The sequence below is a fragment of the Mauremys reevesii genome, linkage group 1 (assembly GCF_016161935.1).
Source record: "Mauremys reevesii isolate NIE-2019 linkage group 1, ASM1616193v1, whole genome shotgun sequence".
NCBI classification, from domain to species: domain Eukaryota; kingdom Metazoa; phylum Chordata; order Testudines; family Geoemydidae; genus Mauremys; species Mauremys reevesii.
This window is the reverse complement of record NC_052623.1, coordinates 140,814,272-140,835,611: the sequence shown is the minus strand read 5'-3', so window position 1 is coordinate 140,835,611 and position 21,340 is coordinate 140,814,272. Positions and strand designations below refer to the sequence as shown.

Here is a 21,340-nt window from a genome sequence, read left to right as displayed (position 1 = left end):
TAACTCATGACCCATCCACACTGGCAAGGCACATAGAATGCTCTGACTCCATGGCCAGAGCGCTCCTCGTACTCCACCTCAGTTAATGGAATAACGTTTGATGCGCCCCCGCTGGAGTGCTGTGGCACCAGTGTGGACACCCTGGTCTGTTAATGTGCTCTGATCAGCCTCCAGAAGTGTCCCACAATGCCTGTTCTAGCCACTCTGGTCATCAGTTTGAACTCTACTGCTCTGCCCCTCAGGTGACCAACCGTCAGACCCGCCCTTTAAATTCTCTGGGAATTTTGAAAATCCCCTTCCTGTTTGTTCAGCCAGGCGTGGAGTCCTCTCAGCGAATCTTTCCAGGTGACCATGCCTCCACGCACCAGACGATCGCCAGTATGGAGCAATGGCGAGGTGCTGGACCTAATCAGTGTTTGGGGGGAGGAAGCTTTCCAGTCCCAGCTGTGCTCCAGCCATAGGAATTACGATACCTTCGGGCAGATATCAAGGGACATGATGGAAAGGGGCCATGACGGGGATGCTCTGCAGTGCAGGGTTAAAGTGAAGGAGCTATGGAATGCCTACTGCAAAGCCCACGAGACAAACAGCTGCTCCGGTGCTGCCCCCACGACCTGCCATTTTTACAAAGAGCTGGACGTGATACTTGGGAGTGACCCCACCTCAACTCTGAGTACCACTACGGACACTTCAGAGTCTAGTCCAACAAGGCAGGAGGAGGAGGAGGCTAGGTGGGCTGGTGCCAGAATTGGAATATCGCCCCTCCACAGTTAGGGAAACCCATTTGTGCAAAGCCGGTCATAATGTCATGCACGTTACCCAGAGTCACAGTTCTTCTGAGCAGGATGCGATTAATGGCCCTGCAAACTTGCATCAACACAATTCCAATTGTCGACTTCCCCACTCCAAACTGGTTAGTGACTGATTGGTAGCTGTCTGGAGTTGTCAGCTTCCAGATTGCAATAGCCACCCGCTTCTCCACCGTCAGGGCAGCTCTCAATCTTGTGTCCTTGCACTGCAGGGTGGGAGCGAGCTCCTCACACAGTCCCATGAAAGTGGCTTTTCTCACTGCTCGTCATCCCAGACTTGCATGATGATGTGATCACATCACTAGTGCTTTTTTCCCGAGCCCAAAAGCAGAGTTCCACAGTGGTGAGCATGTGTGTGAATGCAACAAGCAATCTCGTGTTGTATGCGTTACTTGAGTCGATATCATCATTGGAGTCCTCACTATCACTTTGGATCTTAAAGAATAACTCATCTGCCAAATGTGATGTGCTGGCAAGACTCATCAGCATATTCCTCAGCAGTTCGGGCTCCATTCCCGCAGACCAAAAGGTAAGACAGAGCGCACAGTACAAAAAACGTTGAAGGATGGCACCAATTGTGGATGGAAGCAGAGGGATTGCTGGGATGCGAGCTGATGCATCACGGGGTGTTGGGACAGGACCCAGAATGCCCCGCACCCCCTGTCCCCTTCCCACAAGCCACAGCACCAGAATGGGAAGAGGTGCTCTGTGGGATAGCTGCCCAGAATGCACTGCTCCCAATGCCGCTGCACGTGCCACAAATGTGGCCACTCCAGTATGCTTGCAGCTGTCAAGCTTTCCCTACTGCACTCTCCGAAGACTGGTTTAACTCAAAGCACTCTACATTTGCAAGTGTGGCCATGTCCTAAGAAGCTTCCATTCTACAGGAATGTACTAGCAAGGCTCAGATCTCAATCTCCTACTGAGCAATCAAACTTTTAGCTCAGCAGCCAATATTAAGTTTTCCCTAATGGACAGAGAAGAGGACAGTGTCAGGGCCCCTGGATTTTATTCAGACACTCACTATTTCATTCTGTGACCTTGGGCCAGTCAGCCATAATAACCTCTCTAGTGTTATCTGTAACAACATCTATCTGATGGGTTGTTGCAAGGCTTGCTTAATAGTTTAGTACTTTGAAGTCCTCAGATGACAGGTTTAGATAAATGTAAAATTACATTATTTTACATTTCATTTTTTAGGTTCCAGTCCTCAGTTCTCAAGCAAAGCAGGATTATACACAGATTCCACTCTTACTTTGCTGGAAGTAAGTGCATGATTGACCTTCCAAAGCAAAATAGATAACACACTTCATATTTCAGTTATATTGAAACATTTCTGCAGGAGAGAAATACATATGGAGGGCCTGATCTTGCCAACACTTACAGGAGTGCTGGAACAATTTTTATAGTGGGGGTGCTGAGAGCTATTGAACCAAACTATAAACCCTGTATATGATGGAAACCACTTCAAGCCAGGGGGTGTGGCAGCACCCCTAGTTCCAGCACATATGAACATTTATGCACAAGAGTAACTTTGCACATGTTAGTAGCCCAACTGAAGTCAACGAGACTATTCAAGTGAAAAAAGTTACTCATATATGCAAAAGCGTTCACAGGATCACCCGATGCTGATCACCTATAGTGCCACTTCTTCAATTTACGAAGAGGGGAGTGCAGAAGAGCTTATCTGTAAGGTGAGGTGGACTATTCATGCTTTATACTCTATAGGATACTAATTATAGCCTTCGGTCACCTATAAATAGATTAATTTTGAGGGGCTAATTTTTCTGTTTAAAGGCTATTTCCAAAAAAACCAAGCCTTCTCCCTTCAGTTTCAGTGAGCCTGGTATATACCACATTGAACTGTCAATTCTTTTTACAGCTTGTTACAAAAACTGTAAGTGATAAGGCAGAAAGAAAACCTATAGGGATGCAAATGCAACAAGCTTCCAAGATATTAGAGTGCTGACTGCTTTCTCAGCACTGTGCAATCCTGAAATTTTGATAAGCGCTTTTTTTAGAAAGCTATCTGAGAGCTGGTGATAAGGTTTGGGGAAAAGGCAGTAAATATGCACAAAGTTGCCACAATGTTCAACCCAACTGCAAGTAATGCATGGGACCCAGATGGAAACATTAACCATCTGCTTTAATACTCCACTTTCACAGAACCATATTAATATAAGCTGAAAGGGGGCATGTGCGCTCTGTTAGAGACACAGGCATATGATTCTCATTTAAACAATTTTTGCAGCAAAATACAAAATTAATTTTTTTATGATTTAAGAGATTTGTCTCCCTATGGAAACCACTTTAGAAAAGGTTTCATTGCATCTGTCACTGAACCCCAAAATAACTTATTAAAGGTGCTGGTCACTATCATTTTAAACCCTTTTTATTTTTCTGGTCTGGCTATTCTGGATTTAAGATATAATTTTCCCCTGACAGAGGAGGATAATCCACTTGTCTTGTATTCAAAGTGACACATGGCAGAATATTTCATACTACAGACGATTTATAGTTTTATTACAGTCACAGTCTTCTTTAGCATCTAACACATTGATTATATATTATATGTTAATCCACAGCACATAGGGTGGACTGCATCAATCCTTTATAAAAGGATTCCTTTTTTCTAATACAATGTTTGTATATACAGGCTAAAAAAGGGTTTACCATGACTTAATAATGTAAGAAAAGATTCGCTCTACTTGTACCACTCCGTGTGCAAGTACTAGGTTGCCATAACCTCAATACATTATTTCCTTTTGATTTCTAAAACAAAAAATGTACTTATCTAGAGCTCTAGATGTCCTGCCAGCACTTACAATCACATGCACAAATGTCATCAAGATTAAATATAAACAAGCACACCGATTATCCTAATGTTTAAACAAAAACACAGCCACAATAGAATAACAGAAACAAATCAACATATTCTGTCCCATTCACTCAATGACTTTACTTTCCATGAATGCCTGTGCAAACAGATAGGTAATGCCAGATCCTCTAAAGGTCAGCAGACCTGGGCTATTTGGAACCAAACGGGTGGGAGAAGAGAATTCCACATTCAAGGGACCCTCACAGAGATTATCCTGTTGACAGCTCTGCTTTTAATTCAGGTAGTATTAAAATGGAATGCACTTTCTTGATTTTCTTATTTATCACACATGAAGGGGCCTGGTTCCAAAGATCATTAAATTCAGCAGAATGACTCTTCTCGATTTCAATGGTGATTGGATAGTTGATTAATAATTACTTAGACCCTGATTAAAGGAAGCACTGAAGTCTGTTAATAGGGTTAGATAGTAGATATCACAGCTAACGTTTAAAAAAGGAACAGTGTGAAAACTTTAAGGAATTATCCAGTACCAGATTACATTTTTAGATCTAAACATTCTAACAGTTGTAAACATAATAATGTCTCAGTTTTCAAATGTAACTCGTTTCAAATGAAATAACTGAAAATTGTTATTTTCTTTACTGACTGTTCCTGACAAGCCTTGCGTTCAGGATCCATTTTTGCACAACAACAGCTGATGTTATCACAGCTACTGAGAAAAGATCTGCACTGATTTAGGGTTTGTGATGTCATGAGCAGTTCCAACAGATGCATGGTATCCTGATCTCAGCAGTAAAATTAGAAAAATATTTTTTCAACTATTTTGCTTTTAAAAATTACAGATACAAGATTGTGAACTCTCTTTGTCTATGCCAGGGGTGGGCAAACTACAGCCCAGGGGCCACATCCAGCCCTCCAGACATTTTAACCTGTCCCTTGAGCTCCAGTTGGGAAGCGGGATCGGGGGCTTGCCTCGCTCTGCGCGGCTGCCAGAAGCAGCAGCATGTCCCCCCCTTCTGGCTCTTATGCATAGGGGTAAGCGCCACCCAAGAGCCTGCTGCACCCCGACCCCCTCCCATGCCCCAACGCCCTGGCCCCCTCCCGCCCTCTGAACGCATTGGTCCCAGCTCGGAGCACCCTCCTGCATCCTCAACCCATCATCCCCAGCCCCACCCCAGAGCCCGCACCCCCAGCCAGAGCCCTCACCACCCCTGCACCCCAACCCCCAATTTCGTGAGCATTCATGGCCCGCTATGCAATTTCCATACCCAGATGTGGCCCTTGGGCCAAAAAGTTTGCCCATCCCTGGTCTATGTTGTACAGTCCCTGCTGAAATGGGGCCCCAATCTGATTGTGACCTTCAGGTTCTGATTCAATACCTACTGAAAGTAATAGAAAGACTCTCACTGACTTCCAGCAACTTGGATCAGGCCCTTAGATGCTACTGGAAAACAACAATTTATACTTTCACAGCCAGATTGCATAAACCTTACTTACACTGGCGAGAATGTAGTGATATAATAATCAAATTAACCTCATTGAGTAAGTGCTTAGCAAGGTGAAGAAAGGCTACCAAACATTTATAAGGGTTGCACAATCTAACCTTCAGTCTACAGAATGCCATATTAGAAACTCAAGATTTTAATCTTTTAAGGCTCTGCAGCTCACTAGTCCTCTGGTGTTAATGACTTCTTAACTATTCCATTTATTTTAAAGAATTTGCCAGAAGCTGGGAATGGGCGACAGGGGATGGATCACTGGATGATTACCTGTTCTGTTAATTCCCTCTGGGGCACCTGGCATTGGCCACTGTCAGAAGACAGGATACTGGGCTAGATGGATCTTTGGTCTGATTCAATATGGCTGTTCTTATGTTCTTATTTACTTGTGTGAATGTATACTTTTTAATCAATGTGTGCCGAAATCACCAGTACAAACGAGAAAATAGTAATCAAGTTTCCAAAAATAAATTACAGAAGAATCAGCATCAATTTACAAAACCAACCATTTTGTAAACCAGACTATGGGAGAGGAGGCTAGGAATAATTGGTTTTTCAGCCAAAATATACAGTCCCTCATTTTCCACATCTCCCCTCATGTAGTACATGCAGGACTTGAGATGGATAGTGATTTATGCAGTGGAAGATACCAGTATAGTGCAATTCAAGTTAGGAGTGCTAATTTAAGTGTGATATATGCTGCATTTATTTAGCTGACTCTGGATAAAACCCTGAACACCTATTTTCTGTTCAGTGTATCTCAATAATTCCTATTAACATTAATGTGCTAATAAATCCCCCACACTATGCAGCTGTTGAAGCCGGCTCCTGTAGACCCAAAAGCCAACTGTAATAAGGTATTATTTTGTTTTACGTAAAAGAATAAGGGCCCTATCTAATCTTTGGGTGCATGTGTTCAGTTCAGTTTAAATGGAACCTCATTCATGTGTGTTCAAAGTCAATTCCAGTTGTAAATATATATTGTTACAAATTGTTATTTTGCTTAGTTGATTATTAATTTCACCCCTACTCTCCATCATTATTAGCATGGATCCCTGCTGCCACTAAATAACATGTATTTTGTTTGTATACACTGGCCAGCTTGTTTCCCTAACCTTCTGTTGTTATTAACGGTTTGTATTACTGTAGTGCCTAAGAGCCCCAGTTCTGGACCTGGACATCATTGTACTTGGAACTGTACAAACACAGAACAAAGAGACGAGGCCCAGACCCAAAGAGCTTAGAGCATTACATACTGGACAATCTAGTTAGACTGATTCCATCCCTCCTTAATTACTGATCCTTCGAGTTATCAGCTGTAGACACAAGGAGGAAAATTTGAAAAACACGTTTATTCCTACATCTAAGAAAATACTGCAGGAGGAGTATGTACAAAAACATACGCCCACAGAGAGAGGTACTGGCGGCTCCCTGGTCCTTCCCCGAGCATTGCTCTCCCTGCCCCGTCCTGCCCCACTCACTCCTCCACCCCCAGAGCATGCCTCTCTTTCTGTGAGGGAGGGCTAGCTCAGTGGTTTGAGCATCAGCCTGCTAAACCCAGGGTTGTGAGCCTCAATCCTTGAGGGGGCCAGTTAGGGATCTGGGGCAAAATCAGTACTTGGCCCTGCTAGTGAAGGGAGGGGGCTGGACTTGATGACCCTTCGGGGTCCCTTCCACTTCTAGGAGATTGGTGTATCTCCATTAATTTTATTTTTATTTTTTATTTTAACCACCACTGGATATTATACGAGATAGCAGTGGAACTACATACACCCAATATTAGAAGGAAACACACTAGATCTGTAGATGGAAAATACTTCAAAATAATTTATTAGCCAAAACAGAAGACTAGCCTTTATGTAAATCTAATCCTATTAAAAAGTCTTTCCAGCAAACTTTCAGTGACTTGGATTGCCTTTAAAAAATACAGAAACACAATATCAGTGAATGAAGGTAATGCAGCTGATGTAATATATTTGGATTTTAGTAAAGCATTTGATACTGTGTCTCACAAAATCTTACAGGAAAAATTAATTCAAATTGTCTTACAGAGGAAAACAGAGATGTGGATTGTAAACTGGATTAAGAGACCATAAACAATAGTTTAGATACCTCTCTACACTACAGTATCTAAGCACTGATGAAAGGCAAATTTATTTATTGCAGTTACCACAGGAACACTGAGATTTATTTCAGAGCATTAGGAAAAATGTTGGTGAAAATTATATTGAAACGGGTCCATTGTGTAAACTGGTACAGATGAGGATTGGACTCAGTGCAGACTCTGACAACAGATAAGATCACAAAGGACGTGGGTTACAGTAGTTCCTCAGGGAAAGTCAAGAAGAAGTAAATGCATGGTTAAATCAACCACTTCCTCAAGTTCTATAGATAGATTACAAGGATGCATGCACACCCACAAATTTATCTACAGGGCTACGAGTGACTTAGTTCTGGGGAACAAACCCAGCTGCCATTTCCCTCATTATTAGCTCACCCGAAGACAACATCTCCAACTCCTTTAGGCCCAAGAGAGAAGCTGAGGAACAAGGTCGGTTTAAGGCAATGCAGTGCTCTAACGACAGCTCTGGCAAACACTTCCAGAGCTCTGCCCCCAAGGCTCTGTGCCCAGCCACACCTTTCCCTAGTTGAAGTGATAACAGAACCCTCCTTCCCCTCCCAGGCAGCGACAGCGGTATGATGATCCTTTCTACACAAGAGAAGCAGCAAGATGGGCCCCCTCTGCCTCCTAAGAGACAGGAGTGGCAGCAGCCCCCTACACCACACCACCACTAATATTTACCCCAATAACCAGGGTATATCTGCTTTGGTTGGTGGGCAAGGCCTGCTGCATTCTTCTTCCGCTACATGCAGAGTCCTCTGCTGGGTTGGCCTTGTCGGGGGCACCCAGAGCCGCAAGCCATTTGGATGCATGGGACAGTGCACATCACTCAAAGCTGTCGTTTCAAGCTGTCTGCAGATTCAGGCAAACATCTCTGCATCGGCTACATTTGGGGGGCATAGCCCATACAATTTCAAAATTTTCTTCACAACTATGAAATCTAGCAACTTTCCTTTAAAAAAAAAAAGAAAAAAAGAACTGAGATTCAGATGTAATCACAAGCCTCTAGGAGCAGAGGTCCTTAGCATACGCCTCTGGTGCCTATGTAGGGTGGCCAACTTTCTAACCTGTGAAAACTGGACACTGAGTGCCAGAACTTCCCCCACCTCCTGTTCCGCCTCTTCCCCCGAGGCCTGCCCCCCTCCTCTTTCCACCCCACTGTCGCTTGCTGCTCTCTCCATCACCCTCCCCCTGCCAGCTGAGCAGGGCTCTAGGGGTGGAAGTGTGACTGGGCAAGACTCTGGAGAGAGAGAGAGATGGACTCTGGGGGTGAGTAACTGGGGCAAGACGGGGGAGAGAGAGCCAGGCTCCGGAGGTGGGGGGGGGAGACTGGGGCAGGCTGGGGGAGGGAGAGGCATGCTCTGGGGGTGGAGGAATGAGTGGGGCAGGATGGGGCAGGGAGAGCAATGCTTGGGGCAGGACCAGGGAGCCGCCAGTACCTCTCTCTGTGGGAACTGTTGCTGAGTGCTCCTCCAAGCTGCAGCAGCAGCAGCTGCTCTTTCCCACCCCCCAATGGCAGAGGTGGTTACTACAAGTAACTGGACTTTTAGTGTCCGGACAGCACTGCTGACTGGACACTGCCAGGTTCCCTTTTCGACCCGACTGTCTGGTCGAAAACCAGGCAACTGGCAACCCTATGCCTTAATCCAGCCATGATGGGTTTTATTTAATAGGAAACAGGGTACTTTGCCTGGAAAGCAGGACCAGGGTTGAGGATACCTGTGCTATATCCGCCCAAAGCTATTAAGTGTGCTAAAACTGCCCAATGGCCCAATCCTGCTTATCCACCATTTAGCTAAGATGAACTATAAATCAATAAATAATGTGGTGGGTTGGATGTAACACAGTTTAATGAATTTCTGACACAACTAGAAGTGTTTAGTGCTATGAATTACTGTGTTGTTTCAATAATATAGTGAGGTTGGTTGCCTAGGAAGTACTGGCAGGAAGATGGAAGTTTAACAAAAAAGCTGAAACAATTTCTGAAAACTACAAAAGTACAGGACCAAAGTTAAAGCTCCATTTCTACATTGTTATTGATTAATCTCACACAGGAGCTTCTGCCCAATTAAAATATAACTACTAAACTTCTATCCTACCATAACTTGCTGATACACAACAGTACCTGGAGTCCAGTGAATCCCTTAATTTCACTCTATGAGTATGTCTTAACTGCACAGTTAAACTGGGCACTTACCAGGCTTTAGCCCACACTCCCCTACCCTCTACACAGGAAAACCTCTGGAGAGGTCTGGAGAGTCTTTAAACCCAGACTAGTTTACACAGTTGTGGGGTGGATTAGAACCTGAGCTCTGCTTTTGCTTGGGTTGGAACCCTCCCAAACTTTGCAGTGAGAATGCCAGCTAACTCACTCAAGTACTGATAGTCCTCAAACCCTTCCCACAATTCCCCCTGAAGGTCAAAGTTCTCCCACAACTGACTGGGAAAGAATCCTAGAAAGTCTCAACACAAAGGACCATGGGCTATGCATCCAGACACACACAGGTGAATGCAGAAAGAGAGAGGATGCAGTAACGTGGGTGGGGCTTTCCTGTGGGGACTCTCACCCTGGACTAGGCTAAGGTGGGTGCCAATCACCCAGTTAACTGTGCAGGGAACACAGACTCTAAACACCTAACCAATCCTAGCTGCCTCCCAGTCATCCATGGAAAACTCTGGTCTTCAGAATAAATTGTTTCCCTCTTCCTACACTCCATCAATTGATTTACAAACCACCACCAAAATAATTACACCATAAGCATGCACAAGTGGTGCAGGGCAGCCTTAAAATACTTGGGACACATTTAGTTCCCAAGCTACAACTGTACATTCCAACTACATTCAGGGTGCTTAGCTATCTATGGAGATTGACATGTTAAGGCAATGAAAAGAATTTCCAATAACACTGTAGAAAATTAGTTGAAACAGAAATTTAAGAAGAGCAAGAAAAGTCCTAAACCAGGTAAAAGCTGAGTATGTCACGCCAGTTTCAACGTTTTACTTCAGTTCTTCCTGATCCTCCCTTTATTTTGAAAACAGATTGGCTTCGCTTGAATTTATTCATGCTCTTTAAGTCAAGGGCCCATTTGGGTAATGTAATCCATATGTTTGTGATAGCTGTGCTTGCTATAATTAAGGATCAGATAAGTTGAATTATGAACCCCATCCTCTATATACAATCTTGACCATTTAAAGGCACATTTTGATGACTAGGCACAGAAGATGTGAGCAAGGATGCAGCTGACATGGTCTAAAATATTATTACAATTATTTTTCAATTTGAAGTCAAAATAACAGTATTCTGAGAAGGTAGAAATACCTTTTTTTAAAAACCCTGCTGTAACGCCATCCAACCCCGATAATTTTTAAAAGTAAAGTGTCATGTGTTTCTCCAACACTACATATTTTGCAAGGAATAGCGTATTGTAATGGGAGAGAAGAAAGCATTAGGAACTTTACATGGGAATTATAGTTTACAATTTTAGAGCATACCTGTTCCTTTAGTCTGAACTCTGCATAGCTGGATTTGGCCTGGGCAACAGGCTCGGTATTTGTGACATGGTGAGGACCCTGCTGGATAGGGAAATACATATGAGTCTCTCCTGTTGCATGGTCAGAGAGAATAAAATCTATCGCATGCTGAGAAAATAAGCAATTAGCAAAAGTATTACCTGTAGCACTGGTTTGATCCTCAAGAAAAGGGTTTTGTTTTGCTCATTTGTTTATTTTCCAGACAGTGGTGACTGTAAGACTTTTGAGTGTGAAAGGGTACATTGGTGATAGAGATGCAGTGAAAGGGTACAGCTGATGATGGCAGTGATATAAGGGAGGCAGGAAGCAATAATTCAGAGTAGAAGGGGGTGCAAGGAATAGACACTTCTTACAGGAGATTAGGCAAAGCAAAGCTTTGATGGATGCACTAAGGTGCGCAGCTAAGGTTGTAGTTGGATCAAAGAAAGCTTAAGGCAGCAATCTATATAATCCTCCAAATGAAGAATTTAGCAAACTCCAAAGATAATTTAGGGGAGAAGGGGATGGAGAGAGAATTGTTGTTTGTGACCCAGCAAATGGCAACTTTCCCTTTAGAGAACACATGCCCTAGGCTACCATTAGGGGGCACTATTCTGCTGGAGATTCTGACTTTTATTTGAGATTTAAAACTGAAGTCCTGACTGCTGATGACAATGCACTTTTTACAGGGAGTCGGAATGTTAGCTCCACAGTGGTCAGGGACTCAGTTCTACATCTCATCTGAAAGATTAACATAAAAAATTACTTGCCATGTAAGGCCAACTGGAGCCAATGGTAGAAATGAGTAAAATAGCAAGACTGACATTTTTATAGAAGAGGATTAAGAGAGGTGGCAAACAAGGAGGTGAAGATGCAACCACTATGATAGGTCTTGCTGAGCTAAATGGCCTTTGTGTATCCATCATTCCTCATGAACACATTGTACATTCCTCGGGACCACTGCTCATGATTAGATCCATTTGCTTTACACAATGGTCGTGTGACACTGATGAACCAAAAGCCAGTAAATCACAGCATGCCACTCAATAATGTAGCTAATGTGGGATTTATTTCCTTTTAGCATGACTTTTCACACTGATATGTAACATATCATAATGTGATATGCATTTGCTTCCTGCATTGCTGCCTTGACAGCATTTACAGCTTGAGAAGCAAGAAATAGGCTGGGAATCAAACCTGTGCCTTCCAGATAGCAAACACTACCATCAGGCTTGTAAATTACAACATTTTCTACTGGACATACCCAGCTCCACAACGATGAGCTGGAAGGAGTCAAAATTATGACATCATGGCATACTGGATAGACAGACCAAACAAAGATAACGTTATCCATACACAAAAAGCCTGACATTGTAAAGCATTCTATAGATGAGTATTAGCTTTATAATGAGAATGGTTAGATATCCAAGCCCGCATGTATTTATTACCACAATATAAAAACAACCACCACCACCGTACACCAATTATCCACATACTGAAATTCTGTACATACCTGTGATACAAAAGGCCTAGGGGGCAGGGCAGGTGGTGGTGGTAACCAACCTGACTTCACAGCTGAAATGAGAGAAACAAATAAAATTAACTAATACAACTAAAAACTAGACCAGTGGTTTGCAAACTTTTTGAGCTGAGCCCCCTCTTTGAGTTACAATTTTTGGATACACCCCCCCAACCCAGACAAAAATAGACACATGCAAAAGTATGCTTGATAGCCTACTCATAAACCTAACAGAGACCTTGATGCCGACTTTTAATTAAATTACCTACATCTGTAAGTTTCAAATACACAGACACTTTCCAATTGCACAGCCAAGGCTTCCTCAGCAGCGGGCCACTTCTACCTTGCAGCCAGGCTGCACCACTAGGGCAGGGCCAATACCTGTCCCTCTGCCCCTCTCCCCCCAGGTTTTCAGGGTGGGGGAAGGCATGTGCCACTGTGTCTGGGGGTGGAACAAGTGCTGGGTGCAGAGGCTGATGGGCACAGAAATCGGTATGGCAGCAGCAGATGTTTACACTGACCAATAGGCTGGGTGGCCCGCTGAGGTAAGTCAGGAGGGAGCCCTGGGAGAGCTGGCCTGGGCCTCGCCACATGGTGCTGGCACGAGACACTTGGCATCGCCACTCACCCACCCACCCTGAACATTCCTCCATCCCCTCAGGGAGGCGTGCCCCACAGTTTGAAAACCTTGGAACTAGACTATTTTCTCTGCTCACTGTCAGTGAACAGGTGGTTTTCAACATTTTTAATGATGAAAATCAGATTGGGTCTTTACTGAAAACAAATCTGAGCAAACACTGTTTGAAACCTCTTCCTGCTACAGCACACCCTCTGAAAAAGATCAGAGATTTAAATGCTATAAAAAGCTTACTGTTAAAATAAAAGGTAAAGATATATTCAGTCAGCCACAAAGGTATATACAGTCAGCTGCCTGCAGCTAAAACAATTTGACTGTAGTTAAAGTACAGAGCATGGGTGAAAGTCTACTTATTTTTAGGACACTGTTCTTTGTCATTAACATTATTGCCTTTTTTTAAAAAAACTAATGCCGTGTACTAATGTAGACATTAGGGTTTGCTCAAGATAAAATACACTGACAAGTCACAAAGCCCAGTCAGAGAAGAAAATATCTCCCATGGAATTAGAATGGATGCTTAATCGAAGCATACAGAGATCAGTTTTAGCTTTGATTTGTTTGGGGGTTTTTTTTGAGGGAAAAAATATTTTAACAGTCAATTTTGGGCCCCTTGGGTAATGTAACAAAGCAACATCATGTGATCTTTCATTCTGAGCCAGTGAACTGAGTTGGTGGTAACCTTGTGGGCCCTGTATTATAATTCTCAATCTGGCTCTTGTTAAATCTATAAAATCCATCTGAGGGCAGAACTGCAGGGAAGATGAGGCTTTGTAAAGGCAGCTGTGATGAGGAGGACTAGATTAACACATAGATATCAAGTGAATTTGATGGGAGTCTTGACTGATTTTCCCTTCTAGAGGCCCCTATGCTGTGTAGCCTTCCCAATACTTGCCTTTGAAAAAATACAAGTCAGCCTATCTCAGATTTGTGTTTATTTGTAATGCCTAAAATGTAGTGTTAAAACAATAAAACAGCCCTTTTACTATAATAATGCTAAACAAGGGATTATATATATACACATTTATGTTTAGTTTTGTCCATATTCTGAAAGACCACATAGACCATTACACGTTTTGTTACAGCATAACCATTTAACTTATTAAAATGCATTCGATCTAAAATTGTCCATTTGTTTTCCCTAATGAAAACCTGTTCGTTTCCTTAAAAAAAAAGAAAAAGATCTAAAGCACTAAGGCCCAGATTTTTAAAGTTATTTAGGCGTTGTTGCACTCAGTGTCGCAACAATGGGATCTACACTCCTAAGTGCCTAAATCCCTTTTGAAAAGGAGATGCAAGTTCCTAAATCAGTTAAGTATTGCAATGCTGAGTGCAGCAATGCCTAAATCGCTTTAAAATCTGGACCCAAGTACACAGAGATGTTAGTGTAAAAATGCATGGGTAAAACGTTGAATACAGTTGTACTGGCTAACTACAGCTCCAAAGAGGGGTGTGACACACAAGATGGAAAAAACAAAGAAGTGCCAAACAGGGATGCAGAACTACTGAATCCTAATTTAGGCTACCTCGGGAAGTCGCTTATATACTGAATGCATAAAAGACTAACCATATTCACAAAGTATCTAAACGGGCAAAGATTAAGTTACTAGAACCTTTCACCCCATGTTCAGTTAGATTTTTTAAAAGCCACTACACAGTTGTGATGTTTTCATCTGTCATCACTCACCTCATCCACCCACCTAGTCTTTGGTAGGAGCAGAGGGGTGAGAAACCTTCCCTTCCTGACTCCAGATTCCTGTTTATTACTGTTTATTGAGTGCTGACAGTGTGCCTGGCAAGTACAGACTAATAGTCCCTACTCCAAGTGGAATCTAGTTCAGACACAAAAGCTCCCCAGGCCAGTCACATACATTCTATGTACAAGATGATTGCATATGCTCAAAGTGATGAACTTATCTTGGGGAAATCTTACAGGAGTCATGCTTAGGAATTAAACTGAAAAATCTGAATATATTTTACATTGCCTGATGTAGGAGAATGATAAGAATATCATCATCTATGGCTTTCCACAGATGTTTTGCAAAGGAAAGGAAGTGTTATTATCTCCATTTTACAGATGGAAAAGACTGAGACTGAGCTGAGGTGACTTGCCCAAGGTCACCCAGCAGATTAGTGGCAGAGCCAGCTAAAGAACACAGGCTGATTCCCAGTGCCGTGCCCTATCCACTGTATCATACTGTGCACTGAGTGATGAGAGATCAGATTGCTCACACCACAAAAGCAAGAAAGGAGCAATTTCTGAAGCCTAGGGAAACTCTTAGTTAGACTAACATCATGATATGCACCATTCAATAACAAGGTGGTAAAATCACCATAGGTCAGTCCTTCCAGTTGCGATTATTTCTTAGAATTATGCTGTGGGAGCCAGAAATTAAAGCTACGGAGGACATTACAGTATGAGTGGCAGGACTGGTGAGGTAATCCAAACTCATGGGTCTAGGCAGTGATGGAGTACAGTACTCATAGCCAACGGTCGTTGGTACTGCATACTGTGTTCGGTTGTTCCTTTAACTTTCTGACTAATTTGGCCCACTTCTTGTGCCTACTAATTTTCTCTTTAACTCTGACATGTCCTCATAGCCATTTGTACAAAAAAGGCGCCTCACCTCCTCTTCATGCCAGAGCTGGCTTTCATAGGCACCGACTTGTGAGTGCTTTGGGGCTGGAGCACCCATAGAAAAAAAAATAGCTCCAGGGCTTAGCACCCGCAAGCAGTCAGCTACCTCAAATCTCCCCCAGCGTCTCCCGCCCGCCGGCAGCCCTGCCAATCAACTCTTGCCCCTCCCTCCCAGCACCTTCCGCCTGCTGCACTCGGCTGTTCTGCAGCATGCAGGAGACACTGGGAGGAGAGGGAGGAGTGGGGATGGAGCGTGCTTGGGGGAGGGAATGTAACTGGGCAGGAAAAGGCGGGGCAGGGGTGGGGCCTTAGGGGAAAGGGTAGAGTGGGGGCAGAGCCTGAGCAGAGGTTGAGCACCCCCGGGGAAAGGAGGAAGGAGGCGCCTGTGCTGTCTTTAAACCTCAACGTTGCTCCAGAGAATACAGCATCTAGTGTATATTCTGTATCCCCAACACCCATCACTTTATCCCAGTGATACACTTGATCCCCAGAGAAATGATGAGATTCTATACAGAGGAAATGAGTTTGCCCAACAGGGAAAGCATGTTCTGAAGTTGCTCCCAAGCTCAGAACTTGTACTTGGCACCCACACAACACTGCCAGAATGGTCCACACAACCTTCCTTATTAAAATTACTTTACTCTGAAGCGGTCAAGTAGAGCACAGAGCATCTTATTTCAGCTTTTAAAATATGACACATTTGAGAGTTTAGTATTTTAAGCTAGTGAGATACTTAACCATGCAAATTTGACCCAGTTTCCTCTTTTTTTTAAATCCTACAAATTCTAACTTAAGCTATTCATGAAATATTCATAAAATCCCTGCTATTTCAGAACATCTATGGCCTGTTGTTAGAAGGAAATCATGCTTATGTTAGCACAATTGCCAGAGAAGATTTGGAGTCAGCTGACTATTAAGAAGTAATAACTTCTTATAATAAGTTATTACTTATCATGCACTGTTTTTTCCCAAAGGGGAATGAAAAGAGTGTTAATGACAGGTGATATTGACTTGGACCTTCTCAAGGATCATTCCCCTAAAAAAGGAGCATTCTATAAAACAAATACATTTTTGCACATTTCAGCAGCTGTCTTGTAATTGTAGATGACTCTGGAAGGACAGCCTTTCTTGGAAATCGGTCTACATAGGGTTTGTCGGTGTTGGGGTCTGTCTGTTAAAGATGATATTGTGGTGTGTACTTTGGAAGTATAAACTAGCAGAGCAAACAGTTCTTTCCATGGTGAACACAAATACCACGCTTCTTTCATAGAAAACGGCGGCAAGTAACTGGAAAAGAAGAGGTTACTTACCGTAACTGGATGTTCTTTGAGATATGTGATCCCTAGCTGTATTCCACTGGGGTTACATATGCGCATCATATGCCCAGAGAAGGAGAATTTGGAAGTAGTGTCCATTGGTCCATGCATGCACCTTGTGCTTCCGTCTGAGGCGACAAAGGGTGAGGCAAATTGACCGTGTCTCCAGTTTCTTTTCCATGGTGAATCTGAGAGATCCAAAGCAGAGGGGAAGGAGGGCGAGAAGTGGAATACAGATAGGGACCACACATCTCAAAGACCCTCCAGTTACAGGTAAGTATATTCCATTGTGCATGACAGACAAGCAGGACCTAAGTTGGAGGAGGGTGCAAGGATAGGGATGGAAGGGTCATGTGGAGAACCGTCGTGCCAAAGGAGGCATGCACTGCTGAGTCCCATACCAAGGCATAGTGTGTTGCAGATGTATGGACAGAACTCCATGTGGCTGCTCTACATAAGTCTCTGAGAGGCACATGCCGTGGTCATTGCTTCAGCTTTAGTGGAGTGAAGCCATACCCTTGTGGTGGGAGGTAGGTCTGACAGCTGGTAGCAGAGTTTATTGCAGACAGAAATCCATTTGGAGATTCTCTGGGTGGATATGGCCTGTCCTGATTCTCTCTGCTACCACAACAGCCTAGGGGACTTCCTGATTGTTTTTGTTCTCTGCAGGTAAAAGGCCCATCCTCATCGGACACTGAGGGACTGGAGTCTACATTCTTCTGCAGACGCATGCAGTTTCTGGAAGAAAACAGGTAAGTGAATGGATTGGTTAATATGAAACTGGGAGATCACCTTTGGTAAACATTTTGGGTGTAGGCGTAACAAGACATTCTCCTTGTGGAATACTGTAAATGGCGGGTCCACCATCATAGCTCTGAGTTCCCCAACCCTTCTCACTGAAGTGACAGCAACAAACAAGGCAACCTTCATGGAGAGGAGGGACATGGATCAAAACACCATTGATTCAAAAGGGGAGGTTGTTAATCCCAATCCTTGTTGTAATAAGGCATTCAGCTCTTGGGTGAGAAAACGGTCATGAGAGTGGTCCCCGAAGGGGGATGGGGCAAAGGGTCTTGAAGCATTACAAACTTGATCATATCTCCAGGGTGGATGATATTCAGCACTCATTTGTCCCTTGTTATGGCACTCTGAGTGTGAAAAGGGCTGCTAGATAACCCCTGAAAAGAGTCAAAGAAGGGTCATGAAGTGTTAGACTCAGTGGTTGGCAGCTCTCGAGCTCACATCAAGAGCTCGCATCAGAAATACCTCTTGGGTTGGGTTGGGTTGGAGACTGAAGCCTGAGGTGGGGGGGCAGGGATATGAGACCTTTGGATCTTTTGTCGCTTGCATGGAGGTTCATAGGGCCTACGCTGGTAAAACTGTGGAGACCTGTACCTCTCTGTGGATGACAGGCAGTGGGACTTTCATTTTGAGGCAGAAGTGTAGCTGTCCAACGAGCGAAGAGCAGCCCTAGAGTCTTTTAGTGTATGCAAAGACTCATCTGTCTTCTGGTTGAAGAGATGGGATTCACCAAAAGGGAGGGCCTCTATTGTGTTCTGGACCTCCCTAGAAAAACCAGAAGCATGAAGCCAAGACTCTACATATCACAATGACTGTAGCCATGGCCCTGGAGAAAGCAGCAGCCACATCCACTGTGGATTGTAGGGAAATTCTGGCTATGAGTTGCCCTTCCTTGCCAACTGTCTGAAAGCAGACACAGTTTTAGCGAATTCCTCTAATTTAGCATAATTCAAGAAGTCATACTGAGCCAACAATGCTTAATAATTGGCTGTCCTGAATTGTAAACTGGAGGAAAAGATTACTTTTCTCCCCAGTAGATCCAGATGCTTCCTTTCCTTGTCTGCAGGTGTGGCTCGAGGGTGTTTGTTGTTTAGCCATTTCTGCAGCAGCCTGAAATACCAGTGAGTTTGGAGCTGGGTGGGAGAAGAGGAATTCTGATCCTTTGGCCAGGACACAGTAGCGTTTCTCTGCTCCTTTAAGTGTGGCGGTACATGTGGCAGGAGTGTGCCACATGTGTCCTGGCTGGCTCCAGTATGACTTCGTTGATCGTAGTGCTATTCTGGTCAGTCCCGAAGTATGGAGAACGTCCAGAAGCTTATGCTGATAGTCTTGGATCTCTTCCAGAGGAGTGTGGAGTTCCCCCCACAACGCCCTGTAAAATATCTTGAAATTGTCTGAAGTTATTCAGTAGGGAAAGGGGTGATGTAGTCAGAGCTTCGTCAGGCGATGAGGATGGGAATCTAGCTGGCTCCAGCAGAACTGCCAGAATTGGGGTATAAAATTCTTCCTCCGCTATCGGACTCAGGGGAGGTGGGGAAACAGGTGGCGACTCTTGCAGACTGGGTGGGCTGCAAAGGAGAATACTGTGCTCAGGGCTCCCAATATGGCCAATAAGCAGGATCAACAGGGGGTTGCAGGAGTCCCCATGGCATGGGGCACCAGTGGCTCTGGGGAAGGTGAGGAGGTAGTTGCTCCCATGGGTGTCAGTCTATGTGATGGTGCATAGAAGTGGTATGGTATAGACAGTTCTTCCCCCAGTTCCAATTCATTAGAAGAGGAAAAGGCGGTCTCTAGTTCCAATAGTGGTACCATTGGTGCCGATAGAGCGGTGCATAACACATGTGAGGAGGCCGTACCATAGGCATATCCCGTGGCAGGGACATGAGTTCTCTGGAAGTGGAAGGACTGAATGGAGGAAGAGACTCTGGATCCAGTAAGGCGAAGACATCACAGGGTGCAGCCACATATCTGGATCTCCCTAGCGTAAGGGGCACTCTCTCTTTTTCGGTTGCCAGTAGCAGTGCTGAAGTCTTTCCTGGTGCAGGAGGGTCTCACGTTGTGTGAAGTGCCAGAGATGGCAGTACGACAGTTCACTGCCCAGAACCGCTGTATCCCATTGTTTGTGGGTCTTTGTCTCATGCCTGTGACACTTAGAACATGCTATGTCCCCTTGTGCTGAGCTGGTGGAGGGAATGTCCAGTTTCTTGGACTTGGAGGAAGACTTACTCCAATAAGCATGGAACTGCTTCCTAATCTCCTGACTAGGCTCTGCCATTGGGCCTTTGGGGGTGGTTCCACCAGCACTGGAGTCAGACGTAGCAGCAGGAGGCACACTCCTTGCTGAATCAAGCTAATATACATGGAGGGTTCCCCGGCCTGGGTCTGAATGTTGCCTCATGGCCACCTCCACGAGATGCCTGCAGAGACAAAGTGCTTAGACTTCTTGGGTACAGCTAGGAAAGGACTGGCAAATACTGCACCTAGCCATGGTCTGAGCTTCTCCCAGGAAGTAGAGGCAGAGTTGGTGTTTGTTAGTGACGGAGAAGGATTGCAGGCAAGAAGCACAGAGTTTGAAGCCCGGAGTTCTGCGGGGGACAGGGACAGGGAAAATCCCCCAAGTCTGCTCTAATCTAACTGTTAAAACTAGCAACTACTAAAACTAGGAAAGAAATAAATCTAGTAAAACTACAGCTAAATCTGATAAAACTATTCGTAACTGTAATTATTAAAACTGCGTCAGAGAAAATTACACTGAAGGCTCCGACCCGGACCATGTGGCGGGGAGAAGAAACTGGAGACACGGTCGGTCCGCCCCATCTTTTTTTCGCCTCGGACAGAAGCACGCAGCAAGTAAGGGCGCATACGTGGACCAACGGACACTACTTTCAAATTTTCCAACTCCAAGCACATGGTGCGCATGCGTAACCCACAGTGGAATGCAATAGGGATCATTACTCGAAGAAGCAGTAATCCTTCCCTCGGGCTGCTCAATCACACCTTAAGAGTGCAGCAGCCCCCAAGACTGCTGCACTCTCCCTATTCCACAGGTGGTGGTGAGGTAGAAATGGCCACTGGATCCCGGCTCTCTTACTTGACTTATCTGGTGTAAGAGAATTGGCAAGGAGTCCAGAGGAGGATGTGGCTACCACTGTAGCCTCATCTAACCCAGGAAAATTGGAGCCGCTAGTTCTCCACCAATCATAGCAACAACGGAAGCTGTAGTGTAGATGAGGCTGGTTTTACCAGATTCTGGGAGACTAGAGGAAAATAGAGATTGTGTCCCATGTTTAATTTTAGGCATTATAAAGATTCTTGTCTCTACCAATATCTCATGTAAGAATGATATCCCAAAGCTTCATATGGCAAAGCTAACAGATATAGACAAAGCAGTATGGCACTAACCATTGTATTTTCAAACTGGCAAAAAAACTAACTGTGAAGCTTCCAGTAAACTAGGCAGGAGATGCATGCTAAAACCCCACTTAATTATTTTTAAAATGTTGAGGTAAAGGCCTATGTCACTTTGGCACATCATTCTAAACAACTATAAGTCTGAAAGAAAAATCACTTCTCTTGATGGACCCCACACCACTCCCAAAAAAGTGTGTATACACACGGCTCAAAACATTTTGTAGTACTGCACAAGGTCAGTC

General features: G+C 44.2%; 1 protein-coding gene across 9 annotated transcripts in view; it reads right to left on the bottom strand.

The window, feature by feature from the left end:
• The window catches only part of REPS2 (RALBP1 associated Eps domain containing 2), a 152,963-nt gene that overhangs the window by 18,040 nt on the left and 113,583 nt on the right, over positions 1-21,340 (bottom strand). For 6 of the 9 annotated variants that reach the window (XR_005591295.1, XM_039515106.1, XM_039515085.1 and 3 more), the window contains 2 exons: positions 12,293-12,354; positions 10,762-10,842 (listed from right to left, as the gene is read on the bottom strand). Coding sequence is in view for 8 of the 9 variants with exons in the window: in XM_039515106.1 (XP_039371040.1) it covers positions 10,762-10,842; positions 12,293-12,354 (143 nt within the window). In the remaining variant the exon portion in view is untranslated. Of the gene's footprint in view, positions 1-7,138; positions 8,222-10,761; positions 10,843-12,292; positions 12,355-21,340 lie in introns of those variants that run through there. The other 3 variants (XM_039515105.1, XM_039515098.1, XM_039515075.1) reach the window with 3 other exon arrangements.